Below are 22897 nucleotides of genomic sequence, written 5' to 3' on the forward strand. Positions count from 1 at the left end.
AATACAATTTAAAAATCTATAATTTAAATAAGTATAAGCAAGTTCGACATAATTTTTGTTTGTTGGTTAAGTAGGTTTAAAGACGAACAATATGCAAGGTTGATTAATAAATCAAACTTTACCCAATCGGCCATATGAGTATTGGTTAATGTTTAATTTCGCGCTCCATTATCGCCGCTAGCTTACAGGCAATTTTAGCTTTGACTGTAACAAGCCTGGCTGTCCGGACTTTTCATAAGGTAAGCCTTGTTACGTTATTAAAATATTATATTATGCAACTTTCCAAGAATGCATTAATAAAGTTGCGGACCACTGGTCACACAAATGGACTACTTTGGGAGCCTGCTGGACAAATAGGCCAAATAGGTATAGGTTTTGTACAGGAAGCTTAATTTCGCCTCGGTTACGACTGGTTGGGATTTGCTGCCACTATCTCTATATGTATATCAACAGAAACGCTTTAATTTCTATGAACGCCACGTTATGGAGATACTTGGAGACCTTAAGGCCAGGCCTACATGCGCTACAGCTTAATTCTCAATTTTCAAAATTTTAATAAATTTGTCGCATGTCATATAGGCGCGATATCCTTAACAAAATATGAGTTATTTAAGGACCAAGCAGGCTATTTATAGGCGTCTGTGTTCACGAGGTAATTGTAGTCCAAACTACATAAAATATTTTATCTTTCAGATCACGAAATGACAGAGCCACAACAATACTCCCACGTTTGGGGATTCCCTGTATCAATACCTAACATTTTATGGTTGGCTATTATTGTGCTTCTGACGACCACGTATATTTTCAACTACGTCATCAACCCGAGTGGATTGTTGGGAAAGGTGTTCCAGTACTTTGTGCAATACGGAAAGGTGAAGTCGACGACGAACTCGTTTGACCTTCCCAAAAGGTGACCAGAGAAAGGCAATGATAGGATTTAGATGTTAACAAACAATTTGCATGAATGTCACGTTTTTAAATCCCAATATACTTGTGGTTGTAAAAATGTTGAACCTGACAAAAATATCTGCTAATGACGTCACAAGACATTATGGACTTGTGACTGTAGATTCTTCACGCATTATTACATCTTGGCGACTTTGTGGAACTCAGCATGCTTGCTTACCGTTGCTGGTCTCTGTTTTGGCTTTACCACCAACAACTGGATTGAAAATCTATGGGGACTTCGAAGTAATTCAAATAGCACCGGTGAGCGGTTTGATTATAAATGTTATATGCCACAGTTACGCCTGTGTATCTTAAACATAACAGGAGATCAAATATCTATTCTCCTGGTGCTGTTTATGATCACCGTTCATTCTATAAAGAGATTGTACGAATGCCTGGCAGTGAGTGTATTCTCGAGCAAAGCTAAGATTAACATCATTCAATACATCTGGGGATTCGTCTATTATCTACTTCTGGTAAGTACACTAACCTCTACTTTGACATATGGCACCAACCAGCGGTTTGGGCCAGTTTTTAAAGTAGCAAAGTCCTAAAAGCAATTATGTATACTAACACAAAGCAATAGCTTCAAAAACAGGATCCGCCTAGCTTTCCCAGGAAAATATATTTTGTCCTGTAGGCATTATCAGTTGCTAAATCGAATAGAGTCATTACGGTAGGCATACAGTGCTGATCGCCAGCCCTGCATCTGCCGTTTATGGCTATGATCCCAATTTTTAATATTTGAAGTCATTTATGTGTAATGAATTACTAAAATTTCTTCCTCGGCTTTTAGGCAAGACGATAAATATGTAGTATATGTAAAGGAAAGCTTGCAACCACAGGCACCAACTCTTATTTCTGAAAGTCTTCCGCTAAACAAATTGCCACTGGGTTCGATTCAGACGAGGCATGTGATTGGAATCGTGTTGTTTGGAATCGCTTCGTTCGTTCACCACCAGACACACGTGATACTGGCCGATATGCGGAAGAAAGGTAGGTTTAAATGCTGGGTGCTACTTCTACAATGCTAAAACGAATCTACGTTTTACAGCATTTAAATATGATCCTGTTTCCTACCTATACGTTGATGTTATAAAAAAGTGTACAATAATTTTCAACACCAAATACAATGCTTGCTCATGTCTACACATTCTTTTCATACCTCAACGCACAGGATCTGTAAAGCAAGACTCGCACGGAATCCCGCAGGGCGGAATGTTCCTGCTTGTGTCCTGCCCTCACTACTTCGCTGAAGTTCTTCTCTATGTCGCAACATTGGTGATTATGAGGTCACAATGTCACTCTTGGTGGTTGGTCCTCGCTTACAACTTCATCACTCACGCCAACATGGGTATGAGCGCCCACTTGTGGTACAGGAGGACATTCCCGAGTTATCCAAAGGAGAGAAAGGCGTTCATTCCTTATGTACTTTAATGATAGGTAAAGTTTTGGACAACAAGCAATTTTAGAGTAATTTATGCAAATACGTTGATGCCTTCTTTTCTTTTTCGTCCGTGTTAAGGGCTGTGTACTTAGTTACAACAGCAGTGGAGAAAGTACAACTATAATACATTGTCACTAACCCAGAGATGGGAAGATTGTCGACTCGCGTGTCAGAAATTAACGAACACTTAACAGACGGCAAAGTGAGGAAAAAGTAAAAAGTGTTTTTGCCACAGTTTATGTTATTCGTTTGTAGGCTGTTGCCAGGATACCAACCAGATGTTTGCAAACGACACTAATTTATAACAACGTTTAGCGGGCCAGACAAAAACGAGGGGTGAGGGTTTACGTGAGTGCACCGACCTGAAAAAGAACTTTGATGAGGAAGATTCAAACGCTTTCATATGTCTATATTGACATGTACCTATAATAAGTATAATTTACGATATTATGTTAAGCCAGCACGCAGTATTAACTGAAGGGATCCAGTATAATTATAAAGGTACGATAAGGTGAATATTTTCAACTTTTTATCGAAAATGACCAGGTTCATGCTGACGTTGTATTGAACACAGGTTCAACTATCACGCAGTGTGGATAAATTAACAAAAAACAACAATGTCTGGTGGGAAAGTTTATTTTTGGTCCCAAAAGCACACTTTTATAGACATTGAATGGCCTTATTGTTGCAACAAATAACAATTCCGAATTTAAGAAGACAGTTTGGAAGCAACAACTGAGACATCCGAGAGAAGTTCATCAATTTGAGACAGAAAGTTGAAAAATCACCAGACCGGAACGCCAAACCGGTCCATGACATTGCTTTGAGCTCCCAAGTCAATTTGAACTTTTTTCCGCATGTAGAATATTGGGCAATCACGACTGCAAACAACAAAGAAGAACTTTTGCAAGTTGAACAACTGGCAAAATCATACATTATTCAAACATGTTCGGCAAACTGCACGAATCTAACTTTTAGGAAAGTCCAAGATTGGAAAATTTCCAGCGAGCGTGAATTTGATAAATCAAAGTCACACAACAAAGTACGCACTTCTCTCTTAAAATAATTGAGTTAAGTTAGTTCACCTTGTGCAAATGACGTCCTCATGCAGAGAACCTTGACATCTCTGACACTGAGTCCACAGACGGGAAAACTTCTCTTCCAAAGCCGATAGTTTGGCAATCTGTCGAAGACAATTACTTTGTAAGGGCCCTTACCCACAAAACTTATTGCATTCCAGACATTCAAACTTTTAATTACTACTGTACTTTTTATGCACATTTTGCACCTTAATAAACTGAGTATTTATCAAACAACAAACCACTTTAAAGTCAGCGGATTTGTTAGAAATATCAGTTTCGCTTATTTTCTTTAGAGTTGACTATACAGAGAAAATACAATGCCTAACGGAGGGCTGGATATTTTCGTGATAGATAAACAGTATAATGTTTCTGTTGCTGCCAGGCATAATTTATTAGTCAAACAAATAAGGCTTCCTCAGGGTAAGGAAATAGGCGAAACGTCGGTCAAACAAGTTACGTTTTTATTGTGCCAGAAGAACAGACTATTAAAATAGATGAAAAATTGTCACCCAGATCGCTCTTCGGTGATTTTTAACTTACCTCTTTCTGGTAAATCTGAGATTCCCTCGGTTCGCAGTGCGAGCAAACAGCGCCATCGTGCGGCAGTAGAGCTTTACAGCCGATGCAAGTACTTCGCTTCTTCGCGAAGGCCATCAGCCCTCCAACTTTGGATGCAACAACTTTTTTAACTCGTGTGTGATCGCCCTCTGAAATTGTTAAAGTTATTTGTAGATATTATAAAACACAAAGGTGTCGGTGTGGAACAATCTAAATTCTCTTCAAGACCCAAAATATATTAAATTGTTGGGGGGAGGCAAACCCACTTAAACAATTTACTTATTTCACAAAATCACTGCTTTTTTCCGATTACAACGTGGTTAACTCAATGACACAATGCAAACCACACACAATAACGTCACTATTGCGTATCTCCCAACTAAATTCGGCAAAACAAGCTTAAAGTTGTCCTGAATTTTCTCCAGTCAAGTCACGACTGATCAGTGGCAAGACCCACATCACTGTGATGGACTTACTTAACAACACAGACTGTGCTTTCGCTTCTCCCAATACAGGTTCGAATATTCTCAACAAGGGTTGGCTCAGCTGATGTTTCAGGTAATGTTCGGTGTCGATTTGAAGGTTGTTTTCCAAAACGTAGATCGGATCTTCAGATCTTCGAAACAAAGACTTGTTAAAATAGCAAAACTATTAAATTTAATCGCTAACTATGAATTGCAACAAATAAAAGTATTTTTTGGCAAACTTCATACTAGTATTATGCAGATTGTGCAGGAAGATCATTTGTCACAACACAAAATCTTTTATTAGTACAGAATGGACACAAAAACGGTTGGTGATTTAGAAGAATAAAAAAGTTGCTTGCTAAGAACTTGCAGTTTAAATCGACACCCCAGTGATCTCAAAGCAAACAGTTCACACACAACACGTGGGTTTACTTGAGATAAGCCGCTTGTCCTTTGGCTCCGCAAACAATAACGAATGGTACCCGGTCACCAAGTTGAGGGGCACTCCCTGCGTCACGTTTTTTCATTCGTTCGGCGAGTTCAACGTGAGCCTGAGCAACAAATATCGTTGATACAATCTACTTTATCACGTTACCCAGTGGTTCCCAACCTTTTTTGTCCTGTGCACCCTTTTAGTCGATATTCGAATCTAACTCCTCCCCACAAATTTAGTTTGCTAAAATATCGTTTACATTAACATTTTAATGTAATTCTTAGAACAGAAATTAAACTAAGAGATTAATATTGTGACACAAATTCCCCCCTACAAATTACAAAATCCCCCCAGTGGGGAATCCCCCCTGGTTGGGAACCACTGCGGTTTCATATGTTGGACTGTGATTTGAACATACGTGCAGTTTCTCCTGCCTTTTGCACTGACAACGATGAATTTCAGAGCAAATATATGCATATAGTGTTTTTCCTAATGATCACAAATCCGTAAGTCATCTTCCTATATGTAATTTCGGTACGGGGAAAGCACCTACTTGTCTAGCGGCGTATTCTTCCTTGGTCTTCGTGAGTTCTTTGGTTATGATGAGTTGTGAAATGTCGATTCTGTTGCACAAGAGATCAGAAATCACTTCCTTGGCGTGGGAAACAGCTCCATCCGGGTCCCTGCAAGGTTTTTTACGAACTTATCAAAACGTATGGATTTGCTCCTTTCTGATCAGATCATGTCCGGGAACGTGTTGTTGCTTTTAAGTTGGTAATTTGTGTGCTACAAATCGTTTGGCATCATTTTATCTGACTTATTAGACCACTTCGTAGATATTTATGCAAATATGGCGCAACAAATCGTTCGGCTGCCTAGGGTTACTAAGGGCTTCGTAATACATTAGTGGTTGAAGCAAACTTTAAGGACCAAAAAATCAAAGTTGCGGTTCTTTTTATGATGATTAGTTAAAATGTAACACACACACACACACACACACACACCTGTCTATGAGTAGTTTTTGAAGGCAAGTATTTATCAGGTTTGCGGTCAGTGGTGCGTTGTCTCTCCGCACGGTTTCAATCCCTTTGCAATCCATTTTGTCGTGAACTTCGGCGCTGGATGAGAAATAGAGGCCAGCGTATCTCTTCTTGTTGATTAACAAGTACGGAAAGTAGACCTTAGAAAAGTATTAACAACAAAAGTGTTTAAGGCAGTTATTCCAAACTTTCATAAAATGTAGTACCCACGCAACAGAATATTGTGATCTATTTTTTGGCCGTATTGTCAGAGTCCAATTCGCTTGCCTTATGACATAATTCGTTTCTTATGAGTGCAGCAGATGAAAGTCCGCGTAGTTATTGAAATAAAATTCGTCCAAAACCCCCAATATAAATAAAACGTGGTCACATGTTTCTTTACGGTTTATACATTCCTGTTATGATTGTTTGGAAAACGCTGATATGCAAAACGACACGTTATTTAACGAAGAAATCATATTGAATTTCCGAATTGTTAATAGATGGGTAGACACGTGTTGACCTTCCTAACCAAATTGAAGTTAATAATAAATAAGTGTTCGTCCGCTGTCATGAATATTTGATCCCATGAAATTCACAACAAGAAAACACCAAAACATCCCAGATCAACACGAGTCAAACACCAAACCTGTCGATTTCAAAACCTCACCTTTTCAAATTCCAATTTAATGGGTTTCACGAACTTCTCGGAAACAAAACTTGCGGCCTCCTTTCCCAGTTCCATGCTCTCAGCCACAGTTGAAACACCAAATCTCACCATGACAGAATCAGTGTCACCGTAGATGACCTTGGCGTTATGTGCGTAACCGTTCTCCATTGTGTATTGCGCCTCCACGTGTTGTTTAGTTTGGTCAATCATGAGGCGTCCGAAAGCAGTAACACTCTGCGCAGAGGAAAGTTTATGTTCTCATGTCTTGCTATGACAAAGCCCAAACTTGCTGATCAACGGTTTACGTTTTGTGTGTATCCAACTTTCATAGTTCTAATAGCTAGAGACCAGCTTGGGTTCAATGCAGTGATCCTCAACCGATGTACCGTATAGCACGTGTGATGTGAGTGTTTGTGTTGCAATACAAGAAGCAAGCATAACAAAGCCACTCACATATTGGGTAACTCACTTTTGACAAACTACAATTTGAACAAACAATACGGGGCACGTATTATGAAAAATACCTTGCGAGGAAAAGTACTTTATCTCTATGTAATAATATTTGCCAAACTTACACCAGATATTTCAAGGCAAGGCAGCTTTCCGATTTGAGCTCCGGTGAATCCATACACAGAGTTGCAACTAATTTTTAACGCTAACTGGCGCCCGTCCAACACGCTACGCTTGAACGGATCCGTTTCTACTTTCATCATCGCTTTGGCGCTAAAAAAAAATCACATGGAAGTTTACAAGCAAAACATCCGGGTTAACTAAAAAATAAACAACATAGTTTTCTCAACATTTTACATTGGAAATGGGCAGACGAGGGGTGGGCAACTCAAACGATTACGGGTCATATTTGTTGTATATTATCTTTCGCGTGCCAAACATTTCTGTGGCCTTTTTTAAAGGTCATGTCTTAAACCATGTTGGCAATTTTAAACGAAAAACGATTAAGAAAGACATGTGGAATAGTCGCTGACATGTTTTGGGGGCAAATATGTCCGCGTGCCATTTTAATTTTTTAAATCACTGGCATGTCAAATTTGACACGCGTGACCTGTAGTGCTTTCTTAAGTTAGAGTAATACTGTGTGAGGTATGCGGACAAACAGTTTACAAAATAAAACGCAGTGAAAAACCATGCGAAAACTGGTTGCTTAATTTTGGTAGAATCTAGCCTTCGATTAGGCATTGTTTTATTACCAGCGACACCAAAACATCTCAATATGAATCAAATTGTTTGAAACATAATGTTTCGGATTGGAGTCAGCTAGTTTAGTGGAAACTTTAAGGAAAATTTCCGTTTAAATCAGCGAGACTTCGGCCGTCCAACATCATACCTTCTTCTAGCTGTGAGCAAACTCTCCAGGATTTCGGGCAGCAAACCCTTACGAACACTTGATTTGACAAAATAATCCCCGGAAGGTGTTTTTATGAATTGGGTCGGGTCCAGGTTCTCACGTTCTTTGCAGTTCTGCATTCATAAAAACATTCAGTCAGCGCTTGTGTAAGTAACCATAATTATCTACGTTAACACAAACACCTTCATCAGCAGTGTGGTGTAGCAGAGGTTGTGCGCTTGCATGATGGAAGGATACAAGGAGGAGAAATCGAGCGTGGCAATCGGAGTGTTGTAATAACCCTTGATCGGTTCAATAACAGTGGCTCCAGTGAATTCGTCGTTGTTGCTAGTCGGTATAACAGGCATGAGCAGATCAGCTTCTCGGGTCTGTGTTTAATGTAGAAGTATTGCATGAAGTTTGAATGGGACGTTTTACACCAAGAGCAAGTCGGTATATAGAACACGTTCCAGTTTTTCACTGACCTTACAGCTAAGATTAAATGGGTTTGATGGCCAGGGAAAAAACATGTCATGGGGTAATTACGGTATACTGTGGAATGTGCAACAACGTTCATGACGATGGCCATCATACTAACTATTGAACCATAGGCGCCTAGTCCGGGGGGGCAGGGGGGGAGGCGCCCCCCCTAGGTTTTTTAAAAAAAACGAGTGGGTATTACGCGCGTCTGTCCGCACCACGTATAACTCGTCGCATTTGTAACGTTCGAAGAAAAAAGACAAAACAAAAAAAAAACAAAAAAAACAATGAGTTTCTTACACGACGCACACAAAATATGTTGACTTAGTTCCGCTTGCGTAACTGACACTGGTGGTTGCAACGGCAGTCTCGCAGTACGATACGCCAACTGGTACTTATTGGTTGTGTCGTAGACCGATCTCGTTTGTTTATCGTTAACGCCGCCTTTTTGGCTAATACGCCTCATGCATTGAAAATCAAACACAGTTTTTCGATAGTTGATGACGTCATAGTAACAAATTATGACGTCATAGCATAGCCGCCCCCCCTGGAAAAATGAAAACTAGGCGCCTATGTATTGAACAACACCAATTTTAAATAGAACAAGCACGATTTGAATGGGTCAGGATTTTCGGAATAATACCGAGTGCTACTCCATGGTTTTCTGAACTTATCATTAGGCCACTACCATGATGATAAGCATGGTGGAAATTAACAGTTCCCTGAAGTATTGCCACGAGCAAAACGCTTGGGCATCTTTCAAAAAGTTCTTGTCGATTAATCAATTGCCAATGGATCCCATTGTGAGCGCGTTATCTGGTTGTTCGAAGCATAAAACTCTTCAAATACCTTTCGCAAAAGTTGAGATATGACTTTAATACTCTGACCCCTTGTCAGTAGATATGATAGGGGAACCCCTGTCACGCGAGCCATCTCCATGTAGTTGATGATGAACATGAGTTTATCGAGAAGTCGGATTGGGAGCAAAGCGTCCTTTAGGCAATAAACTGCCAGCCTTCGTCGTGACTACAGAAATAATGTGTTTGAGTCAGTGGCAAGCATCTTGTGTATTAAAACGTAATTTTGCATTGTGGTGACTATTTTTAAATTTATTTTAACTAATCTGTTTTTCTGGTACAAATCGATGTAACTTTTATTAAATTTTGTGGTTTAAAACTCCCAATAAAGATCTATTACAACGTACTTCACTTCACCATTGTAATACCTGAGCATTTCCTTTCTGCAGTTCTGTAATGATGGAGTGATGTACATCTTCCTTCTGTTCACCAAGAAAATGAAAACTGACTGCGTTTAAAGTATATGAACGAAGTTTCTGTTCTCTCAGTAGTGCCTGGAGCAGAATATAATGAGGAATCAAAGTAAGAAAAATAAACACAACCAATGCATTGGTTTCATTTCAAATCAGCCCTAACAATTAAATTATTGCACATCAATATTGTTCTACTAATAAATCCCTTACATTCAATTGCTGTTTTCGCAAAGTTTTACAAAGTGCTTTTCATGGCACTTTCTCACCCTTACAAATATAACTAAGTACATCCACGCATAGAGATGGAAACAAAACACTTTTGATCCATTCTTGCAACACGAATCTTGGCACAGCGTTTGTTTGTGCAGAAAGATAAGGTGCAATGAAAGTTAGCAATGTAATGTCCATAAGTGATTCAGCAAAAACCCCAGTAAGTTACAATTTTCCCACAACCAATATGAAGAGTTGGGTCTGAAGCTCAAATAGCTATTCCGTCAACAACTCACCACTAAAACATCAAACTGTATTCTTCCTTCCATGTTAATTTGCTTCAGTTCGCGACTTCCCATCTGCTTGGATTGAAATTTGGCTTCTTTGATCTTTGTCATGCTTAACTTGATCCTGCATAAAGGAAAGTAACAATTATTTGAAGTTTTCTTGGTGATTATAATGTGCAATACCTTCCCAAGTAAGGAAAACCTGCAACTTTGAGATGGTGTGCTCGGTTGATCAGGTACGGCAGATCAAAGTTTTGGATGTTGTACCCCGTGACAACATCAGGATCAACCACATTGAGGAAATTACAGAAGGCCTGAAAGTAGTTGTTTTTTAACATAAAGGTCACAAATTATGGGTCTGCAGTTCTGTGCTACAGGTTTATGAATGATTGAAACTCAAATTCTAAAAATTTATGTGAGAATATTATCTGAAATGAGTGAAACTGGCAAAAAATAATATAAATTCTAAAAAAAACTTTTGACAAATGATTAGGATGTATGGATTATTGACATGACCTGTGAGTACCTTCAATTTTTACTAAAGGGTAGAAATGAACTTAATATTGCTCTGCAATTTAAAACAAAAGTTCCTAAAACAGAATTCAGCCATACCTGGAGAAGATTGGCCTCTTTGTTGAAAGAAAACACTTGGGAACCGACAATGGTCGAACAGCTGTCCAAAGTGAAAATGACACGAATGAATGCTTCTTCCTTGCTGCCTTGACATTTTACCATGGATGCGATTTGGATCACTGGATCCACTTCTGGGACGGGGAATATTCCTGAAAATAAAAACCTTTATTGTAACTATGTTCTGGTTGAATTCAAAGGTGGAACAACCAACACTTTTCTTTTCTATACAATGTTGGAAGGTAGTGAAGGCAAAAGTGTAAAGCTTTTTGATATGGCTGCTATGTTTCTGGTTATATTCAACTTAACACTTTTTTAAATTATTTATAGTCTTCATGTGGGTATTAAAAGAAAATTCAATGAAACAGTTTGACATGTGGTTCTATTTCACATATACATCAGACAACTGCCTTGTTGGTTTAATTTTTCTGTTAACACAATTATGTCACAATAATTTTTATTTGGAAGTTGAAACTGAAAGTTATGGCAGGGAATGTGGGAGAAGCATGATCTGCTTTATGAAGTCCAAAAATAGTGGTTATTCTTAATAACTATTCAGCAATTTATGCAGTTGTAAAAATGCCTTACCCTTTCTTCCTGCACACTCAATGTCAAAACTCAGAATTCTCAGTGGTGCAATTTTCTGCCAGTCGTCATCAGGTGCATGACTCGTGAATTCATTCCATACCACATCCAATTCAATCTGGGATGACGATGTTTTATCTTTATCCTCTCTAACTCTGTATTTTCCAGGGTTTAACTCAATCCAATTGCAGCCGGTGACACCAGTGTCTGCCATGAACCTGAAAGGAGCAAAATATCACACACAAAAATTCAGTTTTATTGAGCAATGTTTTGGTTACATAAAGAATGAAAGTTTAGGACTATGGAAAACAGTTACCACTAAACTGCACATGATGCCTACCACTGCTAGGGGCCTAGCAAGTTTTTGGGGCAAATGGATGAACAATAAACAAAAAATACCAAACAATATAATCAACAGAATATCATCAAGTGAAGAAGAAAGCATTATTTATGTTGCGGACAATTGCAACCATCCACAAACATCAAAACCACCTGATTTCAAAGTCAATGAAGCTTTCAAATGCCTTGTATGTGTGTTCTGGGTAAGTTGGAGTTCGAAATCCAGTTTCAAGCATTCGCTTGGTCGTTGCAACAAGCCTTGGCACGGCAACGGTAATTTTCAGAAATTTTGACAAGCCAGAACTGCTGTATCCATACATATCTAAACACGTTGCACAATTTTAAAATAGTATAATTTAACAACCACAAATAGAGTTGTATTTTGCTAAAATAAAAACAGGCAAGTACACCAAAACCTTTTAAATTTATGAATATTTGTCCTGCAAAACAGAATGCTCCTCTTATTTTTCCAAAACTAGAAATGTAACCAAAAGCACATTTTACTTTGTTTTTGACAACATTCGACTTTAAACACAGCAGTTGTGACTTCCTTGTTGCCTCTCATTTCCTTTAGAACCAAATCATTCAGACAAGACTTAAATTCATCACAGTGCTGTTCCTGAACAACACAATCCAATATATTTTATTGGTGCACAAATGGATGTTTTTGCTATTACATGATTTCAACAAGTATGATGTAGATGAAATGCCATAGTGAGTTGGGCTCTGCGTTAAATTTTAGGATTGCCAACCCTTTGTGAAAATAAACAAATCATGTATTATATATATATCAGCAAAAGTCATATCTTTCGGGCAAAAAAAAGAATTTTATTTTTTGTTTGATTAAACTTTGGCTTATCAACAATTTGAGTTGGTCTGCCAGATATTGGGGGGACTAAATTTTCCAATACATTAAACAGAAATTACACGGAAACCAGTTAATTATATTGTTACCTGAAATCCATTCATTGCCTTTACATAAAAATAGGGTAAAAAACCATGGACATGGCACAGGACACTGTGGCCTTCCATAGTCAATCCAAACATTCTTAAAACAGGGGCAGTGCCACCCTTGACCTCAGGCATGCCAGCAATTTGCTTTTCATCAAGATAATGATCAACATCGAGTTGCTGAAAGATGATGTGATTCTCAGAGGGGTTTATGTTGTCTATTGTCGGCCGTTTCCATTGCTGAAGATCCGATGGAGTTAATTTGTCCACTAGTTGAATTTTGTCTGAACAAAAATTAGAAGCTCACTAAAAACATTAAAAAAACTTCTTAGAACAACATCTAAAACTGTAAATTATGAGTAACCGCGAAACTTTGAAAATAAAAATATCAGACTGCAACTCTTTTGCCAAAACGTATGCAAGGAATTAACAAACAATGAAACAGAAAATATGCATACACAACTGTCATACCTTTTAAATCGCCAAGTGTACATTTCTTCTTATTTGGTGTCGCTGAGTTTTCAGCTTGTATTTTTCGTTTTTCCATGTTTGCCACACAAAGAAAAGCTTAGAGAAAAACCAAAGACAATATTTTTCAACAATAAAGTGATGAAAAAAAAACTCCCGCCAAATCTTTCCAGCAAGGGACTTTCCCTCACAGTTTGCGACAGAAGATAAAACCAAACATAAGTATGCGATTTTTGAACTTTTTTCGGTAAAAGTTGCCGAAATAATAGCAATTATATTTTACAACTTTCATATTTACGTGAAATTAGCGATGAAGTACCGAGAAAAATGCCAAAAACTCGCGGGGCGAAGTTGAAATTAAGTGGCGAAAAGGAAAATGTGTCATGCTAGACTGAACTTAAAGTAAATGCTGATAGGCAAACTTGACGAATCTGGCATGTTTTTACTTTGATCTGTGACGGCCAGCCACATGTAAACTAAATGTTGGGTAAACAATGTTCATACTGCAGTTAAATGTATATCTTTTTTTGTTACAGCCCCGAATTAGATAATTGTAAATAAATAAATTTGTAAAACTGTAGTGGTCTTCACTCTCTTTGTCCGCTTTATACTTAACCTGGCTAAAAAGTTAGCCCACCCCTGTACCAAATATTTTGACATGAACCAAGCACAGTTTCGAGCATATGAAAGCATTTAGTAGCGTCTGTCATTGTTTGTTGTTAGGCATCAAAATAGCAAATGCCAAAATGTTTTTTTTGTAGATACGCTGACATTTAAATGGATCTTGATAAAAACAATACTGAAGTTCAATTTACTCGTTTTCGAGAGGAGTTGGATGCCAGATATAATCTCCATGAGAAGATTGTGAAGACAAGCAGAGATATAACAATCGAAAGCAAGCGTCTGATTTTTATGTTGCACAGAATATCTTCAGGAAAAGACCAAGTGGACGTGATATTGCAACAAGCAAAGGATAAGCATGAAGTTATTGTTAAGAATTTGAAAAAAGTTGCCATTTTACTTCAAAGTGTTGATGCTTTTCAGTTTATCCGTGGCTTTTCTCCTGGTTTACAAGAGTTTATCGAAGCCACAGCATTTATGGCCTTTATTGAAAAGCACGAGGAGGGTGCAGACACTGGAGACATCAGCTCATGTATTGTTTCAAAAACTCAAATCCAAAACATTCTTAGTTTTAATGATGAAAATAATGATGGAAAAGCAGTTTCCCTACCATTTCCTGTGGAGGATTACCTTCTTGGTATAGCTGATGTCAGTGGTGAAATGATGAGACTTTGCATAAATTCTTCTGGTGAAGCCCTTGGTAAAGAGGATTTAGCCAACAGTTTGTCATTTAAGCTCTGTAATTATGTACAGGCACTTTATGACTCGTTTTCCATATTTGTGGAGCTGGTGGATGTGTCACCAAACTTTAGGAAACAATTTGATGAGAAATTAAGAACAATGAGCACTAATGTAAAGAAATGTGAAGATGTTTGTTACACACTAAAAATTAGAGGCAACGAAATGCCTAAGGAACTACTTAAGGCTTCTCTTACTTGTAATGAATAATGGCTACAAAGTGTTTGAAAGCAGTGTTTTGACAACCCCCTGGTGATTATTTGTGGCACACCAAATGATTTACGAGTTCACATTTCAATATTGTTCAATGTAAATTAAACTTCCTGATTTTTTAGACAAAGATTTCCACCCCAAGTCAGTTGCTGACGTCACTTGTGACACACCAATTTATACCCCTGACATGAACTTAATCTTTCGTACGTCCGTACGCCAAAAACGGGCGCAATGTTCAAACTATATTGTGTTGGCGTAAGAATGGGAGGTCCCAGTTGGAACGTTTGTGCTGTAATTCATGGTCTCTCAACCGCTGGTTCGGCCCCGTGCCGTTTCTTCCTCCGTGCTTACTTTACCTCCTCATCCCGAATAAACAGTTTATTATCATGCTGTGGGAATAAATCCCTAACCGGCGAAGAGCTTGTAGAGTCTCAGTAATAGCAGTGTTTTGTCACCGAATAGAAGATCGAAGACAGAACGATGATTACGAATAGAGAAGACTCGAGCCGAATTGCTCATGTTTAACCTGGATATTATTGTACAAAAAAAACCATGATTTTACTTAGTTTGGTAAAACTGAAACGAAAGGTAATTGGCGCGTGTCTAAAAAAATTGCAAACACTTGGAGGGCCTACCCTTGACTCCTTGTGATTGGTCAAAGAGCGGCGTGGTGGTAGTTTGTATGTTTGGAAATCTGTCAATAAACTCATTAAACCTGGGGATACGCACAAGTTCGTGAAGTGTGGTTTCACTTTGATTAATCCTACCTATCTACTGGCAGAACCGGCCTTGCAATGTATTGACATACTGCTGTTACTATCGATCCGGCCATTAGTACAATTCACAACATGAATATTTTCCACTTGGTGGCGCTTTTGCTTGCGCACCGCCCAGCTTCTAATGGCTTGATCAAACTAAGATACCTGAGGAGTAAATATAAAAATTCCAGGCATCAGTTAGATTCCCAAGAACGCAAGACACTGGCACTTGCCTAACACATTATTGTATCGACAAAATACAAGAATTCCAATATTTTGAAAGTTATTTTCTGGCAATTTTCTACAACTGTTGTAAAATTCCACAATTACTGTTTGAAAAAGTTCATTTCCAATGTTAAAGTAGGAATCTTGCCATGGTGTAACAGTGTTTCAATAACCCTTTTAAGAAGGTAAATCAGAGATTACAAACTACAATGGTCGCATGAAATACAAAGCCTTTTTTAACCGGATAAATGCAATCAAACTGTCGGTATTTCTAAGATTATTTCTTGTCTATATTTTAATGCGATAATTGTGGCAATCTTTTCTTTCACTTCTTTAAACGGCAGCAAAATTTCTGAAAATGAACACATTGTACAAAGAGGTGAATGAAATGTCACAAACTTCGGAACGATACGAACCAGCAAGCACTTAATGTAAATGGCTTCACGTTGAATCGTACGCTTTAGTAGCGTTTCTGTTGTTAGTTTTTACAACTAGGTTTCATCAAGATTTCATACCAGACACTAAGTATCAACGAATAATATTAAAACCACGTTTTAATACAATGTGTTTCTCTTGTTTGTTAAACTTTTTCATATTCCTATGTCAGTTTTCTATATAATTATCGTATAAAGGTCAAGTTTAAACGGTTAAAAATACTGCACCAAAAATGCAACGCACTGAAAAAAATTACACACGTTTATCAGGTGATTACTGCTTTGATTTATAAGTACTCCGACCTGTCGTATCTCTGGCAAAGTTCTCCCAGCACCACTCCCCACATAATGAAATTCCGTCCAAGCACTGATACCACTTTTGCATGGGTAGGTTCGAAGAACAATAAGAACTGTGCCGAAATCAAAAGTGTAATAGCGGCTAGGATGGTCATGGCGATACTCTGCGTATAAAAGAGGTTGTGACTTGCATGGTTATGAAAACTCATTGCAAAACAAAGAGGAATTCAGTTTTAAAACCCGTTTGGGATAATGTCGGCACATAATTATAATCTGTAAATCTATCTCGGTGCGATAGCTGTGATCGCCAAGTAAGAACCTGACAATCATGCTTTTGCATGAAATATTACTGCGTTGTATAATTCTCATTTGGATTAAAATCTTTGTGAGGCCAAACTCTTAATCCGGAGCAACTTTTTACAATCGGCTGTGAAGTCGACAGCAGTTTGTGTCACGTGAGCAGTGGTGGAAGAAAAACAACAATTGAATTTGCACGAAAAAAGTAAGCGTCGTGTTTTTGTATACTATATAGGTGAGATTTCTTTAAAGTGCACGTGACACGGAAGAATAAAACATGTTAATAATCAAACTAAGAGATGTTCATAACTTTAGAACATTTTTGGCGAAAAAAGTAGCTTGATACGACGACTGGTTTCTGAGATACAGCTGATCAAAGTCGCAAGATCGTGCGAAAGCGAGACGTCATAGAAGTTGCGTGACGACATAGAAAGCGCTTCAGCCGTACGAGTGCTGGCAACAAGCCTTATGCGTAGGAATTGAAAACATGTAAAACTGGTTTAGTATATTGCATTAAACAGGGGACAACAAGTGCAACAAACGGATTTTGATGTTAATTTGTGCTGCAGACAGATGGCCGCTGTTTCAACCAATTACATCTTATTTAGTTGTATAATAATAAAACAGTTACTGGGACAGGGTGTTCTTGTTGTTACAGCATTTATGATCGCCAACGTGATACATGAACTTTTGAAAACACAACAGAGACAAAGTTGTGTGATGTCATTTTCGCCACAGCGCATAAGGTTAACGATTTTTGGTCGCCGCAACTTTTCGTGCAGTTTTCCACATTTTTTGGTTGACGTAGAACCGTAAAACTTTGGATGTATGTTTGTTGTAGATGTACCTTTAGTTTTACGCAAAGTTGCCATGGCCGTGTCATATGCACTTTGATAAGTAAAAAAAATAAGTTTTCTTTTAACTTTTGGGGACACACCAGCAGAACGCCGTACTGGAAACCGTTCCGGTTCAATTCACCACTGCAAACGGGTAAAAATTTGTCTGCAGCAGAATGTTTAAATGGTAAAAAATATTACCCGTCGACGATGAAGTACTTACCAACTGGTAAAGATTGGTGTTTGTCCTTAGCTTTCGCTGACTCAGTAGCACAAAGACAGATGCTGCGTTTGTTATTAAGGCAGGAAAGCAACAGATGACCAACACAACGGTACTAAATGAATTCATTCTGCAAACTAATATCGTCAAAGCACTCCACAATATTGGTCAAAGTGTTGCCTCCAGCCCAAATGTTCTGAAATGCTCAAAAATTTTAGTTCGTCAGTTGTACAATCAGTGGGCATTGTTATTTGACAAATGCAGGGTGACATACGCCAATAAAACACGGTGACGCAAACGGTTGTCACAGCTTAAAATATACAATGGTCAATTGTTGGTTACGAGACGAATTTGCTTGCGTATGACGATGATTTGGGCACGCAGTAGATGCCGGAGCAACATTAAAACGCCCCATTTTTGGAACTCTATATAATTGTTCCTTCATCCTCTTGCAAGGAAAAATATTGCGCTAAATCCTTCAACCACAATAAAAAGAAACCACGAAAACGTTTGTAAGACAACTTAGTTTGTCGTCGTTGTATCGAATACTTGTCACCTACATCGACACGTTTAATACTGACAAGAGTTAACTTCCTCGCTTACCCATACACTACGTGTGCCGCTGAAGAGCTTTGCTGACTTCTGTACTGCCAACGACTGCTTCTAAAGGTGTTTGCATTGATTACATATTTATGCCCTACGCGATCGAATTAGTGTCCGCCCTGGCCGACCAGTGACCTTCCGCAAACAAGCTAAAAACAACGCAACGACATAACGACTCGCTTTAATCAAATTGAAATATAATTCTACCTGCAATTACTTCACACCTGGATATTGTATATTTTTTTGCAGACAATCCCACATCATCGTTTTATTCCCATAAACTTTGCTCATGAGTCCTGACGTTTCTTTAAACATGAAATCAGACTGAGCCAACTCACGAAGTAACCTTGTCCATTTTATTTTTTTTGCTACACTTTGGTGGACGCACGGAAAAGGCACAAAAACGGGAAGGCAAATATTGTAACGACGTTTATAAATAGTCTCTACAGTGGAAAGTCTAGTGAGAATAATGGGCAGCATTGTGTAGATATTCGTCCTCGAAGCACGATTGGCGTCTCGCTTTGGGTCACGTGTTTCGAAACAGATGTTTTTTCACGCATCTCGAAAAGATCACCGACCCTTTGTGACGTCATAGTTCGTCAGAGATGCTCTCCACGATAGACGACAGACACACGAGGCTAGAGTTCCGCTTGGTGTCACTGTGGGTACTTGAAGCGGGAGAATTGTGATCTGTGCAGGAAAGTAAATAATTTGTCAAATTTTGTGGTTATTTTAAAGTATCTTGTAGAAACATTGAGACACTAGAGAGTTTGACGCTCGAATATCAACGTAAGTTTTCTGTTTTGCGGAAACAAAGTATTTTAGAGAAGTAATAGAAAGACGCACATTTTTATCCATGCACCCTCTAAACTTTTATATACTGTGAACTTTTGCAAATGGTCGAAATTCAAAGTAATGCAAATTGCGTAATATTCGCCCACCGTTTGCTTTTTACCAGTTAACGGTAAGTTTAAATTAATGAGGTTGTTAATTAATCTGTGGCAAATTAACAACTTATATAAGCCAAGGGGGTGAAATGCTGCACCGTCTCAAACGGTTCCACGCCCTAAATGCAGTTACTGAGTTTCGGACTAAACTAATCCTACGGCGCCCTACATCGCGCTATTTGATATGCAGGCGATGACAAGGCGCGCGCGATTTGTAAATTGGAAATTCTGGAACCACGACGTCATGTTTTTTTTCTCTCCTGCGGGTTGGCGCTTTTGATGAAGATTCAAACCCTTAATGTAATCCATTCGATAGCGAATTAAACTTGACCCTTGGGCGGGACGCACTGGAGCCATCCAAGATTAAATATCATATCTGACTAACTACAATCGTTACTATATTAACTCATGTTTAGATGCATAAGAAGTCATGACTTTTCCTTATCCCGTGGGCCCACAATCGCCAACACATTATTCCACTAGGTGGTTGGTACCCGACTAATTCTATCGTTATATACTATGGTAAATGTTCAGAATATTAGGTTTTCTTAAGGCTTCATTTCCGTTCTCGCAGGGCATTTTTTGCAGCACAAACTTTTGCAAATATATTAAGATAAAGCTTTATGCCACTAAGTGGCCATCGTATCCATCCATAACCCGTATCAACTAAGTTTGAATTTTTGTGATTGACTGACATTAATTATTTTGATCAAAATTGCATTGAACAGTCATTCCACAACTGATGAGGTTATAATTCATGGAACCCACCTATCGAATCTTCGGAGGAGAAGTTCATTGTTTCAGGAGGTGACGTCACAGAGATATCATCAGTTGCCGAAAGTATCAAATTTTGTTCCTGGTAAAAAAAGACAAAAACTGTTTAAACAAAATATACAGAGGTATGGCCATGAGATAGTTGCACAAGTACCCCAACGCAAACGCCCTATGCAGCCTACAAGTATTGCTCGGTGTAAATAATAAACTATTTCAAAAATAAAATGGTGCAAAAAATATGTTAAGTTTGTATGACGTCATATCCCTAAATTTTAAGACTCGTCGTTTCAAAGAATCAATCCAACCGAAACGTTGAATTCGACAAGAACGCTCACAACTCCATTACTCTGCTCCGTTTATCGCGATACGCAACAAGTTGCAGCTGCATGGACGCACGCTTGTGAAGGCATTCCCAAATCGAATTCTCTGAAACGTTAGAAGTTGGCAAGAGCGGGCGTGCCGACCTTAAAGAGCGCGTCCCTAGCGACATGAAACGGCACGCGTATAGCTCAGGGCTCCGATGAGCCCGTCCTAAAGTTTCCGGAACGCGACTTATGTGTAGCATCGCAGTCGAGTAATTTCACTTCACATTCTTGTTGGACCCGAGGGGTTTAAAGACACGAGCCAAGATTTATGCGAGGCTAAATGGCTTCTCGATGCATTAATTTCATCTCATGCTTGTTAGTGGACTGGAAAGTCGAGGCAGTAAAATGTACCTGGACTGTTTGCTATGTTTTAAAACCTAATCCTACTAAAAAACGCCTTACTTTTTTCTTATTATGACCACTCTATCCAACCTAATGCATGCCCGATAGCATGTCGACAAACTGTTACTCAGTCATTTGACATTTTTACTTACATTTGCGGCCTCCTTGGCAGTCTCAATGCTCAGTGGGGATGTAGGGGAGTTCGGTGATGACATCGCAAGCCTTATGACGTCATTGGATGTGCAGAAATCGGGTGATGAGACGACGGGACTCGAGAAGGCCGAAGCAATGAGATCGGCGTGCATTTGAGGGGATGGGGGCATCCCCGCTTTGGCGACTTGCATCCCCGACTGTTGTTGATCCCCGTAGAGAATTCTCTGCAGATTGCAGATGTATGTGATGGCATTGCGGAGGATCTCGACTTTCGGGAGCCTCTGGTTGGGGTTTGCGCATGCGCAGCGTTTTAGCGTCTCGTACGCTTGATTAACTCTCTTGAGTCTCCGGCGTTCTCGAAGAGTGGCCGCCCGCCGTCGATCGTGGGGTCCGCTCTTACGCTTGCACGCTTTGCACGCCCATGTTAAGCATTGGTGTCCGTTTGGATGGCTTGTGTGATGAAAGTTGGACAAGGTGTTCTCCTCATCACCCTGATCAAAGATCCCCGCACTCATCGATAGATTCGAGGAACCTTGAAGACCAGGAAGCTTTGTGAAGTTAGCGGTGGAATGGAGGTCGAAGTCCAGGGAGTTTTCCTGGAATCCAGCTAAGGCGTCAGATTTGTAGAAAACTTGGTCGACACTTGAAAACGTGGAGTTATGCGCATCAATTTTTGTAGGTGTAAACACTGATCCTGCAACTTGTCCCGCGAACTTGGGGACAGGTTTCAGATCGCACGGTTTTTCGGAAGAAGAAGAGGAGAGCGAGAGCAACTCTTCGACACTAGGGAGCGCTGTGTCGTTAGACAGGCGCGGCCGCTTTGCCTGACTGCTATCGTTGAGGTATTGCATCATGGCTTTGATCGTGTCGTCGTTTTCTTCGCAATTGCCAAACGTCAAGGTCGGTTCGATACTGGAGATTGGCGGGGCGGAGGTCTCCTCCTCTAGTGACGTCACAACCGGATAATGGAGCTTTGGCTCGATGACGTAATCGCCTTCGAGAAGATTCTCTAATGCGAGTTCGAAAGTACCAGGCTCCGTTTGCTCTTTCTTAATTGTCTTCTCGATGGCTCGTTGACTCTTAACGAAAGCGCTTCTTGGACTGAACGAAGCACTGCTGACGTAATGATCACTTTGCGTCGTGAACACCGGCTCCGGTGACGTAAAAACTACGTCATTGTGTGAGGCAGCTGTTGAGAAGTTTGTCAGTTCCTCCAGGATCGACAAGTCGCTCTTTATCGGGTCATCATCTCTTTCCTCCTCCTCTTCGTGATCTTTTAGATGTCTCGACTCCGCACTCTCCTTTCGCTCCGAGATCGACTCCGAAAGAAGTACGTCATGACTGTTGCGTTTTCGACGAGGCGACTGCGTCACGAATCGCAGTTGTGACGTCACTTCAGGTGTGGACATAAGCGACTGGAGGCAAACGCTTCCGTTGCTGAACATGTACGAAGCGAAATCCAACTCCTCGAATGGTAGGCAGGTCATTGTTTTCTAAGTTTTTCCTGAAAAACAGACAATAAATAATAAATCTGTCACTTTTGAAAAAAAACAATCGCTAATTGATTTCAAAACTGAAACCGCAACTCTGCTCTAAGACCACTGTTATGTAATATTACATTTTTTTCTTGTTACAAAAAGTTTTAGCATGATATTTTAAAATGTATTAATTTAACAGCGTTTGATAAAAGCGTGTCAAATTTATGACCAATTCTTTGGTACATTTTAAACATGCGGCGGTTTGTCTGCATGTATGCATTTGTGTCAACTTTGTTTCAAATAATCTACAAAAAAATAACTTAATTTTAATGCGAGTTTGCATCCGACTCCAGTTATTTTGAGGTATTCCTATGCAACAAATAATTCCTATGCTACTATTTATCTGAAGT

General features: G+C 39.3%; 4 protein-coding genes across 5 annotated transcripts; 2 read left to right on the plus strand and 2 right to left on the minus strand.

The window, feature by feature from the left end:
• The first annotated feature begins 214 nt into the window (after positions 1-214).
• LOC145911817 (polyprenal reductase-like) lies at positions 215-2385 on the plus strand. Its single transcript, XM_082999254.1, has 6 exons — positions 215-239; positions 694-910; positions 1070-1209; positions 1273-1424; positions 1794-1944; positions 2126-2385. Exons 2-6 carry the CDS (start codon positions 702-704, stop codon positions 2383-2385), a joined length of 912 nt encoding a protein of 303 aa, XP_082855380.1. The 5' UTR covers positions 215-239; positions 694-701.
• A 641-nt stretch (positions 2386-3026) lies between these two features.
• Positions 3027-13327, minus strand: LOC145912312 (DNA polymerase delta catalytic subunit-like). The gene is made up of 21 exons (XM_082999735.1): positions 13190-13327; positions 12722-13002; positions 12272-12386; positions 11921-12089; positions 11432-11646; positions 10826-10995; positions 10397-10527; positions 10223-10337; positions 9672-9797; positions 9296-9472; positions 8170-8355; positions 7967-8100; positions 7200-7347; positions 6625-6858; positions 5940-6115; positions 5489-5618; positions 4935-5053; positions 4512-4651; positions 4018-4184; positions 3481-3578; positions 3027-3276 (listed from the first exon to the last, which is right to left on the minus strand). Exons 1-21 carry the CDS (start codon positions 13263-13265, stop codon positions 3180-3182), a joined length of 3204 nt encoding a protein of 1067 aa, XP_082855861.1. The 5' UTR covers positions 13266-13327; the 3' UTR covers positions 3027-3179.
• A 624-nt stretch (positions 13328-13951) lies between these two features.
• On the plus strand, positions 13952-15113 carry LOC145912315 (translin-associated protein X-like). 2 transcript variants are annotated; one of them, XM_082999739.1, is made up of 2 exons: positions 13952-14170; positions 14231-15113. In XM_082999739.1, the coding sequence occupies exons 1-2, from the start codon at positions 13964-13966 to the stop codon at positions 14753-14755; spliced, it is 732 nt and encodes a 243-aa protein (XP_082855865.1). In that variant the 5' UTR covers positions 13952-13963; the 3' UTR covers positions 14756-15113. The 2 variants fall into 2 exon arrangements, with proteins under 2 accessions (XP_082855865.1, XP_082855864.1); XM_082999738.1 differs by having other exon boundaries at positions 13952-15113.
• A 3743-nt stretch (positions 15114-18856) lies between these two features.
• LOC145911310 (uncharacterized) lies at positions 18857-22499 on the minus strand. Its single transcript, XM_082998610.1, has 3 exons — positions 21009-22499; positions 20144-20231; positions 18857-19118 (listed from the first exon to the last, which is right to left on the minus strand). The coding sequence occupies exons 1-3, from the start codon at positions 22494-22496 to the stop codon at positions 19018-19020; spliced, it is 1677 nt and encodes a 558-aa protein (XP_082854736.1). The 5' UTR covers positions 22497-22499; the 3' UTR covers positions 18857-19017.
• Between the last annotated feature and the right edge of the window lie 398 nt (positions 22500-22897).

The sequence above is a fragment of the Ascidia mentula genome, chromosome 8 (genome assembly GCF_947561715.1).
Source record: "Ascidia mentula chromosome 8, kaAscMent1.1, whole genome shotgun sequence".
Taxonomy (NCBI): domain Eukaryota; kingdom Metazoa; phylum Chordata; class Ascidiacea; order Phlebobranchia; family Ascidiidae; genus Ascidia; species Ascidia mentula.

What these genes read in the sequence shown, in the direction of transcription:
- LOC145911817 (XM_082999254.1), top strand. Translation starts at nt 702, where the DNA reads ATGACAGAGCCACAACAATACTCCCACGTTTGGGGATTCCCTGTATCA. An exon ending in AAGTAATTCAAATAGCACCG is followed by an intron (nt 1,210 to 1,272) that starts GTGAGCGGTTTG and finishes TAAACATAACAG; the next exon opens with GAGATCAAATATCTATTCTC. An exon ending in TCGTCTATTATCTACTTCTG is followed by an intron (nt 1,425 to 1,793) that starts GTAAGTACACTA and finishes TTGCAACCACAG; the next exon opens with GCACCAACTCTTATTTCTGA.
- LOC145912312 (XM_082999735.1), bottom strand. Translation starts at nt 13,265, where the DNA reads ATGGAAAAACGAAAAATACAAGCTGAAAACTCAGCGACACCAAATAAG. An exon ending in TTGCTCACAGCTAGAAGAAG is followed by an intron (nt 7,348 to 7,966) that starts GTATGATGTTGG and finishes ATTTTTTTTTAG; the next exon opens with CGCCAAAGCGATGATGAAAG. An exon ending in GAGGACGTCATTTGCACAAG is followed by an intron (nt 3,277 to 3,480) that starts GTGAACTAACTT and finishes TGTTGTTTGCAG; the next exon opens with TCGTGATTGCCCAATATTCT.
- LOC145912315 (XM_082999738.1), top strand. Translation starts at nt 13,964, where the DNA reads ATGGATCTTGATAAAAACAATACTGAAGTTCAATTTACTCGTTTTCGA.
- LOC145911310 (XM_082998610.1), bottom strand. Translation starts at nt 22,496, where the DNA reads ATGACCTGCCTACCATTCGAGGAGTTGGATTTCGCTTCGTACATGTTC. An exon ending in CTGCCAAGGAGGCCGCAAAT is followed by an intron (nt 20,232 to 21,008) that starts GTAAGTAAAAAT and finishes TTTTTTTACCAG; the next exon opens with GAACAAAATTTGATACTTTC. An exon ending in CTCCTCCGAAGATTCGATAG is followed by an intron (nt 19,119 to 20,143) that starts GTGGGTTCCATG and finishes TTTCCTGCACAG; the next exon opens with ATCACAATTCTCCCGCTTCA.